General features: G+C 42.8%; 1 protein-coding gene across 1 annotated transcript in view; it reads left to right on the top strand.

The window, feature by feature from the left end:
- Window positions 1-2,502: 2,502 nt before the first annotated feature.
- adamts18 (ADAM metallopeptidase with thrombospondin type 1 motif, 18) overlaps window positions 2,503-19,215 on the top strand; it is a gene marked incomplete at its 5' end in the record, with an annotated part of 57,441 nt that continues 40,728 nt past the window's right edge. The window contains 4 exons of the mRNA XM_079178942.1: window positions 2,503-2,604; window positions 2,890-2,962; window positions 4,192-4,505; window positions 17,414-17,702. Coding sequence (XP_079035068.1) covers window positions 2,503-2,604; window positions 2,890-2,962; window positions 4,192-4,505; window positions 17,414-17,702 — 778 coding nt within the window. The remainder of the gene's footprint in view (window positions 2,605-2,889; window positions 2,963-4,191; window positions 4,506-17,413; window positions 17,703-19,215) is intronic.

Below are 19,215 nucleotides of genomic sequence, written 5' to 3'. Positions count from 1 at the left end.
ATTGCACCTGTCCTAATATTGTAGGACTAATACCATGAATGGTGATAAAGACACCATGAATGGTAAGTAGCGCAGACATTAATAAGCCCCATGAGAATACTGCGGGGGTTATTAAGGTGATGTTGTGTTCGGGCTGCGCTTTGTGCCCTGCCAGAAAAGCTGGCAGGAGCTGTGAGAAGCCTCATTATGCTCGGCGGACTGTGAATATCTGTGTAGTGAGCTGGCTGTGCGCTTCAGCTGTTTGTTCGGTGCATTCCAGCAAACCTGTCCAGGTGTTTACCAACTACCAGAATGGAAAAGGCGACTGCAGGACCACCTGTTCACAACACACAGGCTAACAATACGAGCCAGTGAAGTGTGTGTGACCTTCACTCACTTGGCCATGACAGATTTAATTATGAGACTCACTAACTGAGCTCACTTAAACAGTGTGCTTCCATTTGGCTAGTTAACGAGAAAAAACTGATTGACTGAGCAAAGTCCATGCATAGACAACATGATGTGTCTGATATGGTTTTAGGCACTGCAAAACACTTTGTGATGGGTAGTCAACTAAAACATTTAGAAGACACATGCAGAACACATTTAGTACAAGCTCTCACAGTAAAAATATCTTTAAATCCTTGTTTTTATGAAGCTAAGTATTGGTTTTCAATTTCATGTATCTGTATTATTTATATGTGTCTGCATGTTTTATTCACATGCATTGTTATATTGTTTTTGTTGGTATATTGACAATGTTACTTGTAACCACCTGACAGTTCCACATTCGCAGAAGAAACAGTGCCTAATGTGGTCGACACAGGTCAGGGAATCCTGCAAGAGATCATGTGATGCTAGAATGGATAAGTATTGAGCCCGAGGCAGCATCTTGTTTGTGCAGCTTAGATGCTAGAGGTTAAAGTGCAACTGCAACTTACAAGTAATTCTGCAACAAAGAGGACTGAAATGAAATATCCTCTGTGTGGAACTGAGGGGAGACTGAGGCAGACCTGTAGGACAATAAAAACAAAACGTTGCTATTGAACATATGGACCGTAACCAAAGGTTTGGGTGTGACCTGCCCCGATGAGGACTTTCCACTTGAAGTGGAAACACGGTGGTCTCAAGCCAGGACTCAGTGAAAACATTTGTACCTGTTTCCGGCTTTGAAGTGCCCCGGATTCTTCTGTCTGTCAGTTCTGACCAGTGATTAACCTGACCAGCACCTGAATGCGGCTGGTTTTTTTTCTTCTTCTTCTTGTATTTGTTGCAGGTGTGGCTCAGAGGTAGAGCGGGTGGTCCTCAGTGGTTTGATCGATCCCAGGCTCCTCCAGTCCAGTCAAAGAACCCCAAATTGATGCATTTGAATGTGCATTAGAAGGTGGGACCAAGTCCATTTACCATGGCGGAGGAAATATTAAGATAATGAAATTAAAAACACACTGGATTTTCTTTCGATTTTATTTATAAAGCCCAATATATATGTGCCAAAATACAGCATTTCCTTGTTAGAGCACCACCATCTGGTCGATGATCTGTATGTTGTTGTTACCTGAAAAGTGGGGGAGATAGGAAAGCAAATTATACTGGTATCAAACTTCAAGTCTTTATGGCAGTGGTGGAGGAATAGCCTCCAACAATCTAAAAAACACTCCACTTCAAGTAAGTGATTGCTTTTTTAAAGGGTTACAATACAGCAACAGCAACAACAACAAAAAGAAACCGCTTCATCTTAATCTTAAAGTCACCCGTAACTATGTCAGATAAATGCAATGGAGTACAATATATCCTTCTAAAGGTCAATCATTTAGCACGAAAAATAAATACTTAAGTGAAGTGAAAGTATTCAATTCTACAGTACTGACTTACTGTCCATCAATGCTAGTTTTCACCAAAGCGAAGCAGGAGAGCATGACAACTTTATAAGTTGATAGTGTGTCTGTATTGTGCAGGTCTTTGTTCAACAAAAAAGAACTGAAATAGTAACGCGTGTATTTTGTCCACTTCATTCTGCCACTGCAAAGAAAAACCCCAACCTCCCATTTTAAAAAAACATACTGCTCACGAAGCTTTCAAAGTCGAGATTTACGAGCAGCACCTGAAGGCAGCCAGGAGGAGAATCTCCCTTTTCTTCTCTTTTTATCTGCGCGTGGAAAATGATGCTGCGCGCTGATTGGCTGCTGGCTTGCTGACTTGCGCTCCATCCTGCACGCCGACTCTTCACAGAGCCGGGACTGAGCGCTCAATCCGCGCGCTCCTCCTGGTGATCCCCGACACTGCGACCCACCGCTCCTCCTCACACACACACACATACTCACACACACTCATGAGTGCGCGCGGCGTCCGTGCGCACCACCGGCTCCTGCAACCGGCCGACTTCACCTGAACGAGTAAAGCGTAGGGGGGGACAGAGCCACTAAACAATGCGTGCATATTGCATTATGCGATACCGCAGGTTATTACTACTTTTGCGCTCTTTTAGGAGGTAACGGCGGAGGAGGAAGCTTGCATGCCATCACCATGGATTGCCTTTTTCTTCTGATCTGGACTTTACCCATCCCGCTGGTCGGCTGCAGCTCAGTCAAGCTCCTGTCCACCCTGTTGTCCTGGAACATTATCAAGGCATGTGGCAAACGCATCCACTCTTACAATCCAGCACATGCAACGATCTGGTGCTGGGACCAATTTGTTTGTTATCAGCGGCACGGTGGCGCATGCACTGCTGTGCTCTCTGACTGTGGGTGAAAAAGTTAGACAAGTGGTTGTCATCCCAAATTAAACCTGAGTGCAACTCGTGTTTCAACAGAGGAACTCCATTTATCATCTTTTCGGCTTCCACGTCTTTCAGTGCTTGTAACCTGTTGCTACCTGTCCGTTGATAGCATTTTTTTTTCATGTTTTTTGCAGACGCTGCACGTTTACTGCTCACACACCGTCACGGCTGGCTATTCCTCCAGCGACAGACACGGATTAAATCACGGTGAGTGCTCATCTCTTGACATCTATGGAGGTTTCTTCCAGCTGGCGTGCTTCCACGTTTGTAGAGAGAATGTGAGTAGAGTGAGATATGGCAGTGATGGGCTCAGTGATTGGACCAGTGGTTCCCAAAGATGGTTCTTCAATGAAGCAATTAGGAATATTAGAATGCCATTTTTGATCGGGGTGCTTATTAGGTAAACAATGTTAGGAACCCCCTCTTTGGTCTTTATGATGTGGGGCTACTTTAATGTCTGTGGAGGCACAACCCAGATCCATGAGTGCAGGGATTCCCTGTCGGCTGCTTTGACCTGAAAATAAGGAAACAAGTGAAGATGATTTACTCACTTCCTACTGAGGGGAGAAGGGGTGTTTTTCTCTGGTTGTGAAGGGAGCATCCTGTTTCTCCCAGTCACTCTATTGAAGGGTTTAGTTGAAGAACATACAGACACTCAGATCTTTTGCCAGAGCTGAGAGAGGAAAGAATAAAAAAAAATGTTGGAGTTTGTTGTACATTTCTGCTTTTACTGTGGAATCTGTATTGAAGTGGTTAGTAAATACATGACTCTGGCGTTTCATTTGACTGCAGCACCATGACAACTATGATATAATCACAACCTCTGGCTCTGAAGTATTGACCCCATATCTAACATGCGTGGAAGTATGATGTCAGACCTATGGCTTCTGTGGAAAGTCATCTGTGACCTGCATGAAGTGCTCCGCTCTGAGCAACAGCTGAGTGCTTCACCTTTCCCTCCCAACACACGCCGGTCGTCTGGGTGATGCATGATGGCTTTCTGGGTGCATTTCCGGTTAGACCTGGCTAAATGTGATTGCATCTCTGATGTCGTAGATGAAAATCAGTTTTTTTCCCCAGCTATTTAAAATGTCAACAGTAATTAACATGCAGCAAACATATTTTTGAGGTGTGAAACAGCGTCTCCATCAACATCAGCTTTACGGGAATGAAAACCAGAATGCAAGTGTTTACTTTTATACTTTTAGTTTGGTGTCATTGTCTCTCTCCACTGACACGTACAAGCAACGGCTAAATCTTATTCTGGAACATGTTAGAAATAACTAACTGAAGCTGAAAGAGATGAAGCAAGCTGTTATAATTGTGTGAACGCCAGAGAGCACAAATCCTTCACAAAATAACCGCGGTAGCAGAATCATCAGAGCGTTAGATGTTGTCTGTCTTATGACTCTCTCTTCCATCACTCTCGTCTTCAGACTACGTGTTTGTAACCCCCGTGGAGGTGGACTCTGAGGGGGGATACCTGAGCCACGATGTGACCAGGCAAAGCCATCGCAGCAGGAGGTCCCTCTCTTCCTCTCTGCACTACCGGCTCTCGGCCTTCGGGCGGGACATGCACCTGGACCTGCGTCCGTCCTCTGTGGTGGGCCCGGGGTTCACCGTGCAGATGCTCGGCTCGGATGGCATTGCCACGGTGATGGATGATGTTGGGTTTCACGACTGCCTGTATCAGGGATTTATCCGGAACCTGTCGGCCTCCTCAGCAGCCATTTCGACTTGCTCTGGACTGGTAAGTGTCTGCCCGTGACTTTTTGATGAATCGCAAACTTTTGTTCCGTGAAAAAAGTTGTTGTATTACTTTTATTACATGGTTATCTCCTGAAGTGGATAATGTGGTTTGAGAAAACATATCACCCCTTGGGTTGATGAAACATTACCAAACTATTTCAAATGATCTCAAACATGCTAATGAGGATGTTTTTCATTTTGCTGAAAAGTTTCGAGGACTTTTTTTGGAAATAAAAGTCTCTCATCCAACATATTTTGAGCTCCACCCTTACATCAAGCTCTGTTCCTTTATGCCCTAAAAGACGTCTGTCCTGTAATGACCCGATGGTTTTGCTGCATCATTGTCTGCACAGTGCAGACCTTGGTTATATGGGTGAACTGTAACATGACATCATTACCCATGAGTGTAAGCATCAGTTTCTCGGGCTTTGTGAGGCACCTCTTTGAACGACGGGAGGTTGGGAGGAGTGGGAAAAGAAAAGAGAATGGAAGGATGAAAAGAGGAGAGCAGGAGAGGAGAGAAATGTTACACTGCTGACGGTACAGCACATGAAAAAGGGCAATGATTCAGTTGAACTGTTATTTGTAGTGCCAGCACACATGAGAAAAACACCCAGCGTACTGACCAGAGGACAGTCTGAGGAAGAGAATACTGACCACAAGTAATTCCTGCAGGAGCTAATTTAACAGTTTGTTGCAGACAGTGCATCTTTGGAAACAACATTGCTCAACATTGGCTTTGGAAGTAACATGGTGAACAGTCTAGCTGGCCCACAAGTCCAGCTGTTCACACCAGCACTAATTGTATGATGGTCTAGAAGTGTAGAACTGGTTGTGCGGCCTTGTGGGAAAGTGTCTTCATCACATTTTCCATGTCATTGCCGGCGTTCATGTATCTATGCTAAGGTTTGGTCACTGCTATTTCCAGTTCTTCTCAGTCACCACACCCTCTGGTGTTCTGTGTAGATGAGTATTATGAAAAAAAAACAGCTCAACATTTTGGGAAATTAGCCTTCTTTCAAAAAATGAAGATCAATAACCTGTCTGTGTGTTTATTGCTGACATGGAGTCAGAATGAAGTCATAATTAGCTTAGCTCATTTCTAATGGGGCGACTCCTCTGGTTGTATAGAAGTCTCTCTTGATTTATTACCTCAGTAAACATTGTAAACATGAGTTTATGGTCTCAATATCTAGATTCAAGTTTTCTTCAATACAGCATGATGTTCATTTAGTAAATGATGGTCCATTTAGAGTCAAACAGACCATAAAGCAGGGGATGCTTTAGGGCGGGGCTACCTTGTGATTGGCGACGGCCAAAATGACGAACTCAAAGCTTTGATGCAGTCCACAAACCAATGGGTGACGTCTTAATGACTTGGCCCACCAGCACACACACATTCCTTTACACATCCCACACCAGCCTGGACCAGATGGACACACTACACCTCCATAAAAGCCCTACCTCCATTTATCATCCAGGCGTTCATACCTCCTCTTGCCTCTTCTGACTGCGCTCATCCTGCTCATTTGTCCTCCGTTTGCCCTGCCTCCACATCTCCTCTTGTTGCAGCAATTAAAGCCAGGGTGAAGTTTGAGCCGCCTCCCCGGCACTGCTAATCTTCACATTGTCCCTTTCATTAGGCTAGCTCCCACTCACAACAAAACACCGCTGACCCGTCCTCTTAAAAGTGCTGTGGGAACACAATGTGATTGCGTCGTGATTGCATCTGAATGGGCCGCGAAGAACACTTTGATCTTTATTTCCCTCCTCACAAGCTTTTGCCTACTTTTTAAAATGTTGTTTTCGTCTTCTTCCTCTCCCAAGTGAGAGGAATTGTTGAGGCATTGTTGAGGCATTGTTGGTTGGATGTTCACTCCGCCTGTTAAATGGACTCATGTTGTTGTATTGCTGGCAGATGAGCAACATTGTTAGGAAAATGAAAGATGACAGATTTTCTGGGCCTTCCCCTCGTCTCTCTGTTTCTCTGGGTTTACGCTGTTGGACTGCTGTGAGGCTTAGAACAACGAAAGCAGTTGACCCTCGCTTTTCATCTACAAAAGTACAAATGAGGAAAGAGCCATTCAAGCCTGCCCGATGCAGTGGTGGGCTCGAGAAAGAGATTAAGCTGGGATTAAAAACAATGGTTAAGGGGAAGAAGTGAAAAAAAGAAGAGGAAGAAGAAGACAGGGAGATCCAGGAAAACACCAGAGAGAGAATTACAAAGAGGGTGAAACACTGAATGACTGGGCTGGGCTGGGAGCACAGCGCTACAGATAGAAAGTGTTGTGCAAGAATAATGTGAATTGACTGTCTGGGGTGGAAGATCCCAGGGTGTCTGGATGGTTTCTTTATAGAGACTTGGAGAGATGGACTGTTTATATCAAAGGGCTTTGGTGGAGAAATGGGGGTGAGAGCGAGAGAGCGGGAGAAAAAAAAAGCTTCCTCTTACTTCATGTCATTGTCTCCTTTCAACAGAGCAGAGGAAAGAGGAGAGAAGGGAAAGGAAAGTGTCTGAAATAGGGTTTATTTGGGACTTGAACCTGCTCGTTAAATGCAGCAGAGGTTTCAGCACCGGCTTCTGGACCAAGCCTTTTTTTTTAAACATGGCTCAGGCCAAGCAGATGGAAGAGATTCAGCTGTTAAAATGAAGAGCAGGGCGAGATGGTATTAAGAGCAGGGCTGAAAGGATGACTGGCAAAGAGGGATTTTCTACTGTAAATCCTCATTAATTGAACATGGTGTTATTTGCTGCTTTTTAATTACTCTCTCCGTGTCCTCGTTGAAGCACCAACCTCATTTGTTCAAGGGAAATAAACATGTCTGTCTCTACAGCATGGACGAGATGTTTCACATGTAATGCGCTCTGATTCGTAAGAGGGGGGGGGGGGGTCCTCGCTCTTTCTTCTTTTGAGGGTTGCTTTGCTCGTTGACCCCAATCCTCTCTGCTCATGGATATGGGGGTGTGTGTGGGCGGTGTCAACCTGGACTCTCACAGGTTCTTTGTATGTAAGGTTCAGAGCTGCTCGCCACTCGTGTGAATGCAGAGATGAGAGGTGATTTACTGCTCCCCTCTGTTCTCCAAGCCCCTTCCCAGGATAGGATTCTTCTCCCTGGGGTGACGAGGGCAGGTCTGAGACCTGCGCTGCCGGGCCTGTGAGAAAAATAGTCAGCCTCAGAATGTCATCAGAATGTTGACACCTGTTTGCAGCTTGCGAATGAACAATAAAGTGCAGTAGACAGACAAATATGCAAACTGTTGATTTTTATATCCAGTCAATATTTTTGGGTTGATTTTAAGATTATTTGTACTACATAATATCAGAAAAGAGCGAAAAACAAACCATAATAAGTCCTAAACCTGAAGATGTTCAACCGACAGTCATATACTGTAGCACAGAAAAAGAAGCAACTCCTCAAGTCTTTGAGGGAAATATATGAAATACCTTTTCAGACGTCAGCATCTGAATTTGGAATTTTTATTTTGTTGTCCGTTAGCTATGCAGCTACATCCAAGATGTTGTAATTGTATATACAAGTGTTGTATAGGACAAGATGCAACATTTTTCCAAGTTGTCCTGTATGACTGCTATGAATAATACTTTAGGTCATTACTCACATCGTGACATGTCTTCATAACGGAAACATTTGAGTGTTGGATACACAACACGACAGGCTGGCTGTTCACGTTGTGGCCGAGACGACCGTGACCGTTACGGTGACCTTTCCCAAGCCCCTTAAGGCCAGGTCAGAGACAGGTTAGGCTCTATGGAAACTGACCTCGGTCAGGCAGACCAATAGGTGCAATTCGTGGGATCAGTTGTCCTTGGGTTGATACCCCATGTGCATGGTATCCAGTTGTGAATAAAAGAAACACTTTTATTAAATATTTTCATCTTCAGGGAAATGAAGCAGAGGCCACATTTATAATAAGTGAGCTGACTGTTTAGAGGAGACCATCATGTAGCAACTACATGAGACGAGACGCGTCACAAACTGCTGGATGCAGTCTGATTTGACTCAGTGATTCACATTGTATGACAGAAATGGGTGTTTTGAAGTGTCCCAGTTCTCTTTCCTCTGTTTTAAAACCTTTTCAAACTTAAATTTGGTTTTACTCTTCATATTCATACAGGTATATTACAAAGCAATGTGTGTTTTTTTTTTTTTTACCACGGTATAGTTTCGGATACGCTTGGGGAGACTTCATAGATTTACCCCCAGGTATCACAGTTTACAGCTTAAATGAGTGTCTGCGCACCCATGTGAGAGAGAAAAGAAACACCAGAGAAAGTGTCAACACACACCTCCTCTTTACTGCCCTTCATCTTTTCAAGCAGCTCAGATCAAACCCCGTCTGACGGTCGTCGTTGACGCGGTGCCGCGTGTTGTGGCAGCCACCGGTGACTGTTGTAAGAGTGGAGCTCAACCTACGACCTCTGTCTGTCTCTACCAGGCATGGGGCTCCCTGTGGTGTGAAGAATGCCTTTGCTCTTTTCCCAGGCCGCATATATTGTGGCCTCTGGAGGTGCTTGTGGTTGTAGAACCCATCACCATGTATGAATACAGGTTGGAGTTCCATTACTTGTTTGGGAAGATGTGACATCCTCTCTTGTGAAACAGTTTCTGGCATCAAAGCCTCTTATGTTTTCTGGTTGTGTTGTAAAATTGAATATGTATTACAGGAACAATTGATGATTTAAAAGTCAGTTCCACTCCAAAACTGCTGTACGGGATTTTACAATGACATTCAAACATCTGAAAAAAGGGTTCATAAACTACATCTGGAAAATAAAACTATGTGGGCCAATAGTCATACATTTAAACACTCACTTGTTCTGTTTGAATGTTTAACATGTGTAGATGGTAATCCCATCAGACTCCTCTTGGAGCTTAGACAATATATGATTACTCATTCGTAGGGCTCGGAACCGAGACAACATGTGATGTGTGCGTGTGTGTGTCAGTGTGCTCCAAATCCCTTTGGCCTTTAGCAGAGTTAAAATGACACGTGAATGACCGATTTCCAGCCAGTGCCCGGGCCATTTGTACCTGTCTGTTTTCTGTAAAAGGCCAACAAATTGGAATGTCTCCCCACTACAATATGCCTCTCTGGCTTGGCCATAATTCAGCGACTGGGCTGGGCCACAGAGGAGCTCAGAGCCTGGCTCTACAAGAGGAGAGTGGCCCGGAGCCGTTCCCTGGTGGTCTGAACGCTGACAGTGATGTAGTGCCCACTGTTAGATGCCAGCAGGAGAGGGGGGTCAGGCTCTCAGCATGGGCGTGGGATGTTGTGTGTGTATGTGAAAGGGACAGAAGAAAACTGTGTGTGTGTGATCGTGTGTGTGATCGTGTGTGCTTGTACGTCCTTTCTAGGCTGTACAAGGTCTTACTCTAAAGACTAATGGCTGGTGTCGAGGTCTTCAAGTGGATGCTGCAACCTCCACGAACAGAGCCAATACATCAAATCTGACCTACTATTGTCACCACTGCATCACATTGACTGGTGCTGTGGTAAAACAGTCCAGGCTAACAATAAAGTACCAAGTGCTGCCTGGTTGATAAGCAGTACCAATGTGTTTCTTGTTCTCATGGCTTAGTCTTTGTTGGCTGGGATGAAAGTTTAGTTCAGAATAAAATAGAATCCTTTTGAATATTGAAGCCCGAGTTCTCAACTGGCGAAAAGCAACCTTTCAGCCCCAACCATTACATAATAGTACAATCTATTTGGTATGCATTTCAGTTCCTGGTAGAGCAGAATCTAGGCTGAATGGTGCGAGGGGCACAATCTTGTCCTTGTGTTTCAGACTGCTGGGTGAGGATCATGGGTAAAATGACACAACCGTGGTGGCTTCCTTGGGTCAGGGGGCAAATGAAAAGGTTGTTAATCGTAAAGGTGGATATATGGCCCTTCAGGCCTAGGTTGGACCTTCCCAGCACCGGGTGCTGTTGCTGGAAAATGGAAATTCTCTTACAGCATTTCTTTCAGCTCATTTGCACGTTCACATCATTTGCATTGCAGTAGCCCTGCATTTCTACGTCAGCAAAAGCGTTAGGGCTGCACTGTAACCCAGTTAAAGATCAATTAATGGTGCTTTTGATTGAGGAGGACATTTCCATGTGTATGGCCTGGTGTGGGAGTAATCCTCCTGTTCCCTACTGTGTCCACACGGGATGGCAAATGGGACCATGCCCAACGACTCCAAATGACAAAAGACTCATCTAACACCATTAGGTTTGTTCTCTTTGTGACTGCCCACCTCTGCTTTGTTCCCAGACATGCTTAGAGAGTGTCAGTAGGTTGTTCAAAGACAATTAGTGAACCCAAACAAGGGCTGCAGGACCCCGGGCTATTGCCACATGTGATCCTAATGAGTCTTTCATGAAGAGGGTTATCCAGACATACTAGAACTAATGGGGTGGCTGCAAACGACCTGGCTGAACACTACTGTGCACTGGGAAATACAGTAATTTGAAGTCAAAGGAGGAGAAATTCAATGACAGGGTTATGCCCTGTCATTGCTGCTTGGCTCATGTCTGCTGTGCCATCTTCTTCTGATCCAAGATCCAAAATAACTGCCTCTCCTCGACCCAGTTCTAACCCCATTTTAAAGACACATAATTCACTCGAGCAAACCGTAATTACTCAGATTGTGATGCCGTTGAATAAGTTTGATGCCTGAAGGGCCTCTCTGCTCCTGTATGATCCCCCCCCCCCTCACCACACACGTGATCCTCTGCTGAGCTGGAGTGCAGATGTGCTTTAGAGCTCAGTAATCACCAGCTTGGGGCTTCTTGCCGCTCGGCACCAGTCTTTAACAGCATGTAAGCACTTACTCATTTGCCTTATAATATCATGGTAGGAAACCTTAAAAGAGAGTACAGTTTATACAGAGACAAGCTAAAGGTTCTGTCTCCCCTGACATAAACTGTTACGTTGCCAAAGAGAGAGAGAGAGAGAGAGAGAGAGAGCTGTTTGTTTGAGCGGCTTGGTTTGGCTTTACCATAGTTTTTCTCATGTAGAAAAATAGCTCGTTGGTTGTGGCCTGGTTCAACCTGTAATCTTGACTGTGTGAATCTGTGTGTTAGAGTTAGAGAAATGTGTGGGTCTGCATTATGGGAGGAAGGTAAAGTGGCATTTCACAGAGGGTTCATCCCTTTAATTTAGCCAAGTGTTAATGTACTGAGATAACTAGAGATCTGCTGTATCAACGCTACAGATGGCCCTTCTCTGGTGTCTGCGGAGGGCGCTGTGAAACTCTACAGCTCATATATCTTTTTTCATCGCGCATCATGAAATGTATCGGCCAGCACTTGAAAGCATTGGGTTTGACACAGGGAATAATGTGGTACATGTAATACTTGCAAGATGCTTCATATTCTAAAGCTCAGAGTTTAAATGTGGTGTTGATCCATTGATGCAGTTCTGCTGAGAGCTGCAGTAGGTGATGTGTCGGACAACAGAAGATCGGACTGGGTCAGTTGATGAAGCCTAAACCACTGCTCCAGCTCTATTCTTATTCTATACTTAGTACCTATTGGTGTCCCGATGATGTTTGCAGAAAGCACTGGCATCAGACAGAGTTCGATGCAATAGAGTTTATTCTTCAAGCAAAGAATTCAACCCGAGCTTACTCCCTGGAGAGCAACGGATTCATTCTGTTCTTTAGTCGTATATAGTGTGGCTGACATCGCCTCTTGGTCTTTAAGCTCTTCCTCTGTTTCCTTGGATACAACAATATTTTTTAAATACACCCATTTTACCTCATTCTGTTGGAATCTCAGAGTGTACCAAACTTTCCCTTTTCATACCCCCTTTCAGTAATTAACATCTTTCTAATGCCCCCTTTCCTTAGACAACATCTTTCTAATGGGAGTTGAAAAACTCTCCAGCCCCGGGCTGGAGCAGCCTTCCCCACACCTGTTGTGACTCCAGTAGCGTCAGTGTTGCTGAAGAGTGATGTTAAACAATCCAAACCACACTATTCCCACTAGTTTTCAGTATATAGATATCATATATGCAAGTTTTAAACGTTTAGATATAATCAATGGTGCTAAGTCTATTATGCTAAATCGAACTGCAACAGATGTTTTACCTTGTTGGGTATGAAAGGCATGTAATTGTAATGCTGTAATAGTTGTTCTGTCTTGTACTCACTAAAACATACAGTGCATACTGACCAAAGAAAATGTGACTGCACACACACCCACACTACAACATCATTACCATCCCTGCAGATGGAATAGGTTTTCCTGTCATTATCATCACAGACACATCCATCTGCTAACTGCTGGAAAAGAAAGTGGAGAGCTGGCAGATGTTACGATACAGCGAGAGAGAGAGACAGAGAGAGATAGAGAGTGAGGGAGACATAGAGAGAGTGAGAGAGAGATGGAGACAGAGTGAGAGAGAGATGTAATGGATGTGAGTTGTAAGTTAATGAAGTAACTTCTGTCGGTTGGATCTTCATAGACTTATTGTTTGGATCCAGTGGTTGCCTGGCAGGTTGGACGTCACCATTTACACCACCTTTGTATCATGACAAATTAGATGATATGCATTCCGAAAAGACAATAAAATACAAGATAATCTCATATTACGTTTATGAAGCTAATTTTCATGTTATCTTGAAAAGCTCAGTGAGATGTTCTAAAAATGTTAGTTGATGGGAGACAAAATATGAAGTTATCTCCCAGTGTTGCGGGATGATTACACTGATATTGTTTGTCAGATGGAGCTGTCAGAAAAAAAAACATCTTTAAAAGAGGAGTATTTGATGAGGTGTATGTTTGACCTCCTCGAGCTCTGTTTTGAATTCTAATCTATTTTGGGAAGCTGCAGTCATTTTTGCCAAGGACCTTCTCTTTCTTAATTCAAGTGTTCGATTCGATATATTTAGTCCATGGCCCAAGGGGACATCTTCTTGCAGGTTGAGCCTTTCAGTGTGATTGTGCAGGAACAGGTAGCTGTTAAGTATCTAGCTCAAGGATGTTTTGGCAGATATTGATGTGCGGAGGTTCAAGCCATTGACACAGCAGAACAAAAAATTCCCAACCACTGGACCGTGTGCACCTGACACATAGTCAAAATAACGAGGTTTGACAACTGACTTCCTGTAAAAGTTACCATCGCACCAGGGAAGATTGATGGATGAAGAAAATGATTTATGAACAGATCAAAGATGTGCTGGCAGCTGAAAGGTTAGAGGGATGGATGGATGGATGGATAGATATATGGATGGATAGATGGATGATAGATATATGGATAGATGGATGATAGATATATGGATAGATATATGGATGGATAGATGGATGATAGATATATGGATAGATATATGGATGGATAGATGGATGATAGATATATGGATAGATATATGGATGGATATATGGATGGATAGATGGATGGATAGATGGATGATAGATATATGGATAGATATATGGATGGATATATGGATGGATAGATGGATGGATAGATGGATGATAGATATATGGATAGATATATGGATGGATAGATGGATGATAGATATATGGATAGATATATGGATGGATAGATGGATGATAGATATATGGATAGATATATGGATGGATAGATGGATGATAGATATATGGATGGATATATGGATGGATAGATGGATGATAGATATATGGATAGATATATGGATGGATAGATGGATGATAGATATATGGATAGATATATGGATGGATAGATGGATGATAGATATATGGATAGATATATGGATGGATAGATGGATGATAGATATATGGATGGATATATGGATGGATAGATGGATGGATAGATGGATGATAGATATATGGATAGATATATGGATGGATAGATGGATGATAGATATATGGATGGATATATGGATGGATAGATGGATGATAGATATATGGATGGATATATGGATGGATAGATGGATGGATAGATGGATGGATAGATATATGGATGGATGGATGGATGATAGATGGATGGATAGATGGATGATAGATTTATGGATGGATAGATGGATGATAGATATATGGATGGATAGATGGATGATAGATATATGGATGGATAGATGGATGGATGGATTGATGGATGGATGGATATATGGATGATAGATATATGGATGGAGGATAGATGGATGGATGGATGGATAGATAGAAGGATAGATGGATGGATGGATGGATAGATAGAAGGATAGATGGAAGGATAGATGGAAGGATAGATGGATGGATAAGTGGATGGATAGATATATGGATAGATAGAAGGATGGATGGATGGATAAGTGGAAGGATGGATGGATGGATAGATGGAAGGATGGATAGATGGATGGATGGATGGATAGATAGATGGATAGATGGAAGGATGGATAGATGGATGGATGGATAGATGGATGGATGGATGGATAGATAGATGGAAGGATGGATAGATGGATAGGTGAAAGGATGGATAGAGGGACAGATGGATGGATAGATGGATGGATGGATAGATGGATGGATGGATGGATAGATAGATGGATAGATAGAAGGATGGATAGATGGATGGATGGATGGATAGATGGATGGATGGATGGATAGATAGATAGATAGATAGAAGGATGGATAGATGGATGGATAGATGGATGGATGGATAGATAGATGGATAGATAGAAGGATGGATAGATGGATGATAGATATATGGATGGATATATGGATGGATAGATGGATGGATAGATATATGGATGGATGGATGGATGATAGATGGATGGATAGATGGATGATAGATTTATGGATGGATAGATGGATGATAGATATATGGATGGATAGATGGATGATAGATATATGGATGGATAGATGGATGGATGGATAGATGGATGGATGGATATATGGATGATAGATATATGGATGGAGGATAGATGGATGGATGGATGGATAGATAGAAGGATAGATGGATGGATGGATGGATAGATAGAAGGATAGATGGAAGGATAGATGGAAGGATAGATGGATGGATAAGTGGATGGATAGATATATGGATAGATAGAAGGATGGATGGATGGATAAGTGGAAGGATGGATGGATGGATAGATGGAAGGATGGATAGATGGATGGATGGATGGATAGATAGATGATAGATGGAAGGATGGATAGATGGATGGATGGATAGATGGATGGATGGATCGATAGATAGATGGAAGGATGGATAGATGGATAGGTGAAAGGATGGATAGAGGGACGGATGGATGGATAGATGGATGGATGGATAGATGGATGGATGGATGGATAGATAGATGGATAGATAGAAGGATGGATAGATGGATGGATGGATGGATAGATGGATGGATGGATGGATAGATAGATGGATAGATAGAAGGATGGATAGATGGATGGATGGATGGATGGATGAATGGATAGATAGATGGATAGATGGAAAGATGGATAGATGGATAGATAGAAGGATGGATAGATGGATTGATAGATAGATAGATAGATAGATAGATGGAAGGATGGCTAGATGGATGGGTGAAAGGATGGATAGAGGGACGGATGGGGCTGATGATGGCAGTCTGCCATGTATCCAGTCACTGTTTTGACAACAAGAGCCTTGCCATGGCTTCTCTTTTGTCTTGCCTCTGTTTATTTTGCCACCTGCTACTCTGGGGGGGAATGGGGTCAGCTCAACAGGAGCAGGGGTCCTGTCAAACACACACTAACACACACACACACACACACTTCAGTAGGTTGCTGGGGAAGCAGATGACTCAAAAACACACACACATACACAAAGAGGTCAGAAGTCACTGGGTCAAAGGGTGCATGTGTATGTTTTTGATAAAGTCAGTGAGCGTGTGTGGATGTGTGTGTGTGCGTCTGATTGATTGCACAGCTATTTTGTGTGCATTCGGCGGGTTGTGGAGTAAATTGGGTAGAACTCCGTGGTCAGACGGAATGTTTATTGTTCAGTAGCTCAGTTTCTCAGTTTAGAGGGCAGCTAAGGCCACTCGACTAAACCAGAGACCCAAAACACGGAGCTAGTCTGCTGCTCAACAACATGGTAGTGAGCTGGACATGTTCATTCGCTTTGTAACATGGAAACAAAGGTGGGATCCATTCAGATCTTTCCCATTTATATAGCAGAAAATGGGTTGACTGGTCACTTTCACTGGTGAAAAATGTAGAAAGAAAATGAATGCAGCCATATATGCATGTCCACATTAAGTACAATGTGTCAGGTAATGGATGAAGCAGTGAATGATAATTATGCTTTTTTTGTCTGTATTTAGATCCTAGATTAACAATTCCAGGAGCAAAAGATGTATCAAAAGTATTATTATTATTATTATTATTAACATGTTTTACTTCTCTATTTATATCAATCTTTTATTTATATTTTTTCTGAATTTCCCCTCTGGGGATAAATATAGGCTTATTTAATCTTGTGTTATCTTATGTCAACAAATGTTGTCTGCCATCAGTTAATCATGCTCTGAAGTAATAATAATAATAATACTTACAGTTTATATAGCGCTTTCCTAAGTACCCAAAGACGCTTTACATAGGGCAGAGACAAACAAAACAAACAAACAGAACATCCAAGTAAAGTCCTTTCTTGGATTGAACCCATTGTTGTTGCAGAAATGATTTAAATGTTGCTAAAATCAATTAAAAACATAGCTCAGCTATTATGTTTTCCAGCTAAATAAGACACCTCCTCCACTCAACAACTGTATGTTCTTGCACAGTGCACATCTGCCTAATGGTAGGAAAGAGTTTGGTGGTAAGTGTAGCTTGTCTGGAAGTCTTAGCCCTCTCTGTATTGAATATAAATGACTGCTGGCTTCATTCAACAGCTGCTGGTTTTCTTTAAAAGCAGTAACTCAAGAAACAAATGATGGACAACATAGAAAGAGTTCCATTGTCCATGTCTTTTGTTTTTGTGTCTTCCAGTCAGGTTTGATCCGCGTGTCTCAGGAAGAGTATTTCATTGCCCCGCTACCCCAACATCTGGCTGAACAACACAGCTACAGCGCCCCCGATGGTCACCACCCGCATGTCGTCTACAAACGCTCAGCGGAACACATTGTGCACAGAAGATCCAGCAGCTCATCCAGCACCGGTTCTTCAATGCCTGACAACCCGTATCTTCACCATCAGCATCATCAGCAGCAGAATCATCACCATGACTACCAGCATGGAAAGCTGCAGAGGCAACACTTCTGCGGACGCCGCAAGCAATGTATGTAAGGGAACCTTATATTCCTTTTACTTATTTTATTACGTGCACCTTTCATACAAATGTTACAGATCCAAATGGTAGATGGACTGTACTTAGACCGTTTCTAGTTTTGCGACCACTGAAAACGCACTACATGTCATCATTACTGTCATACAGTCATACACTAATGGCAGGGGCTACCATGCAAGGTGCCACCTGCCCATCAGGACTATCTAACATTCATACACCACAGGAAAAGCCTGCGGGAGCAATTTGGGGTTAAGTATCTATCGACATGGACTAGCGGAGCCTGAGAGGAACCACCCATCCTCTGATTGAAGGAAAACCCTCTCTGGTGTGTTGTGTGTGATATACATCAGCTGACCAGCATTTTTAGCCTCATCAGCATTACACTCATTAGCTATATAATCACTTCAAAACAGGTCGCACTCTCACTTTGAGTGGGGGGTAGTGCGTTTGGGCTGTGGCGGTTGACACCACTGGGGATGCAGGAAGAAAACGAAGCATCCTTTGGCAGAAAAGTTAAAACAGACTCAACTGTTACGCTGCCCGACTTCACGCTGATTAAATGGATGCACGTTGTAGCAATTCTGTGCAGAGTTTGGTAGTGTTTTTCCTGCAACAAGCTCCAGCACAAGACACGGCCCCTCATCTTTTCTTGTCCAGCTGCTGTGACATGACTGAAGCTGTGCGGTTGGAAATTTCAAGATTATAACCCCCCTCCCCCTTTTAGAAAACAATGTAAATTATTTACTCAACTTGGGGGGTCAAACTTCACAACATGACGTCACACAAATGGGTTATTTACACTCCTACATCGCCGCACAACCCACACAATTGCCGGATTTGGTGTGAATGCACCCTAACTCAGTCACCAATTCTTTTTTTTAAACATACATCTGTGGTTTACAGACACACGTTGTAAAAATGCATGCAACTGTTATATGGATAATTCAGATAAGTATGCAGTTAACACGGTCAACTGCAAGTATGCAATTACAACATGCCATCATGGTTTTACTTTTTACTTTGCTATTGTGATTTATAATGTAATCGATCAAAGCAACAATGTATGAAAATAATAATCATATGTCAATATAGGACAGACTCAATGGAATTCACCCTTGTGGATAAGATGCAATTATGTACTGGACAATCAGCATACATTCTAACAGAGTATTGTGATATGTGGTATACAGTGTAGGATCCCACAATGCAATACATTTTGACTTGCCATGGACTTTCTTGCCTTAGTATTATTAATCTTTAATTTAACATTATTTCACAATCTCTTTACCAAAAAGGACAATTTTATTCAAATTCTATTTTTGCCAGGGAAGAGAAGCCACAGAAAAAAGCAGTTAAACCATTAGGCGATATAAGAAAGCGTTAGCCTAACCCTAAAATCTTAATCTTCAACATAAAGCATTGCATAGCATTATTTTCACCACTTCAAAACATGAAAGTGTTTAATATTTTAGAAAGCGGTTAACTCTAAACCACTGCAGTTTCT

The sequence above is a fragment of the Pholis gunnellus genome (assembly GCF_910591455.1).
Source record: "Pholis gunnellus genome assembly, chromosome: 1".
Classification (NCBI taxonomy): domain Eukaryota; kingdom Metazoa; phylum Chordata; class Actinopteri; order Perciformes; family Pholidae; genus Pholis; species Pholis gunnellus.
Note: the sequence above shows the minus strand (reverse complement) of the source record. Positions and strands in the feature narration are given on the sequence as shown.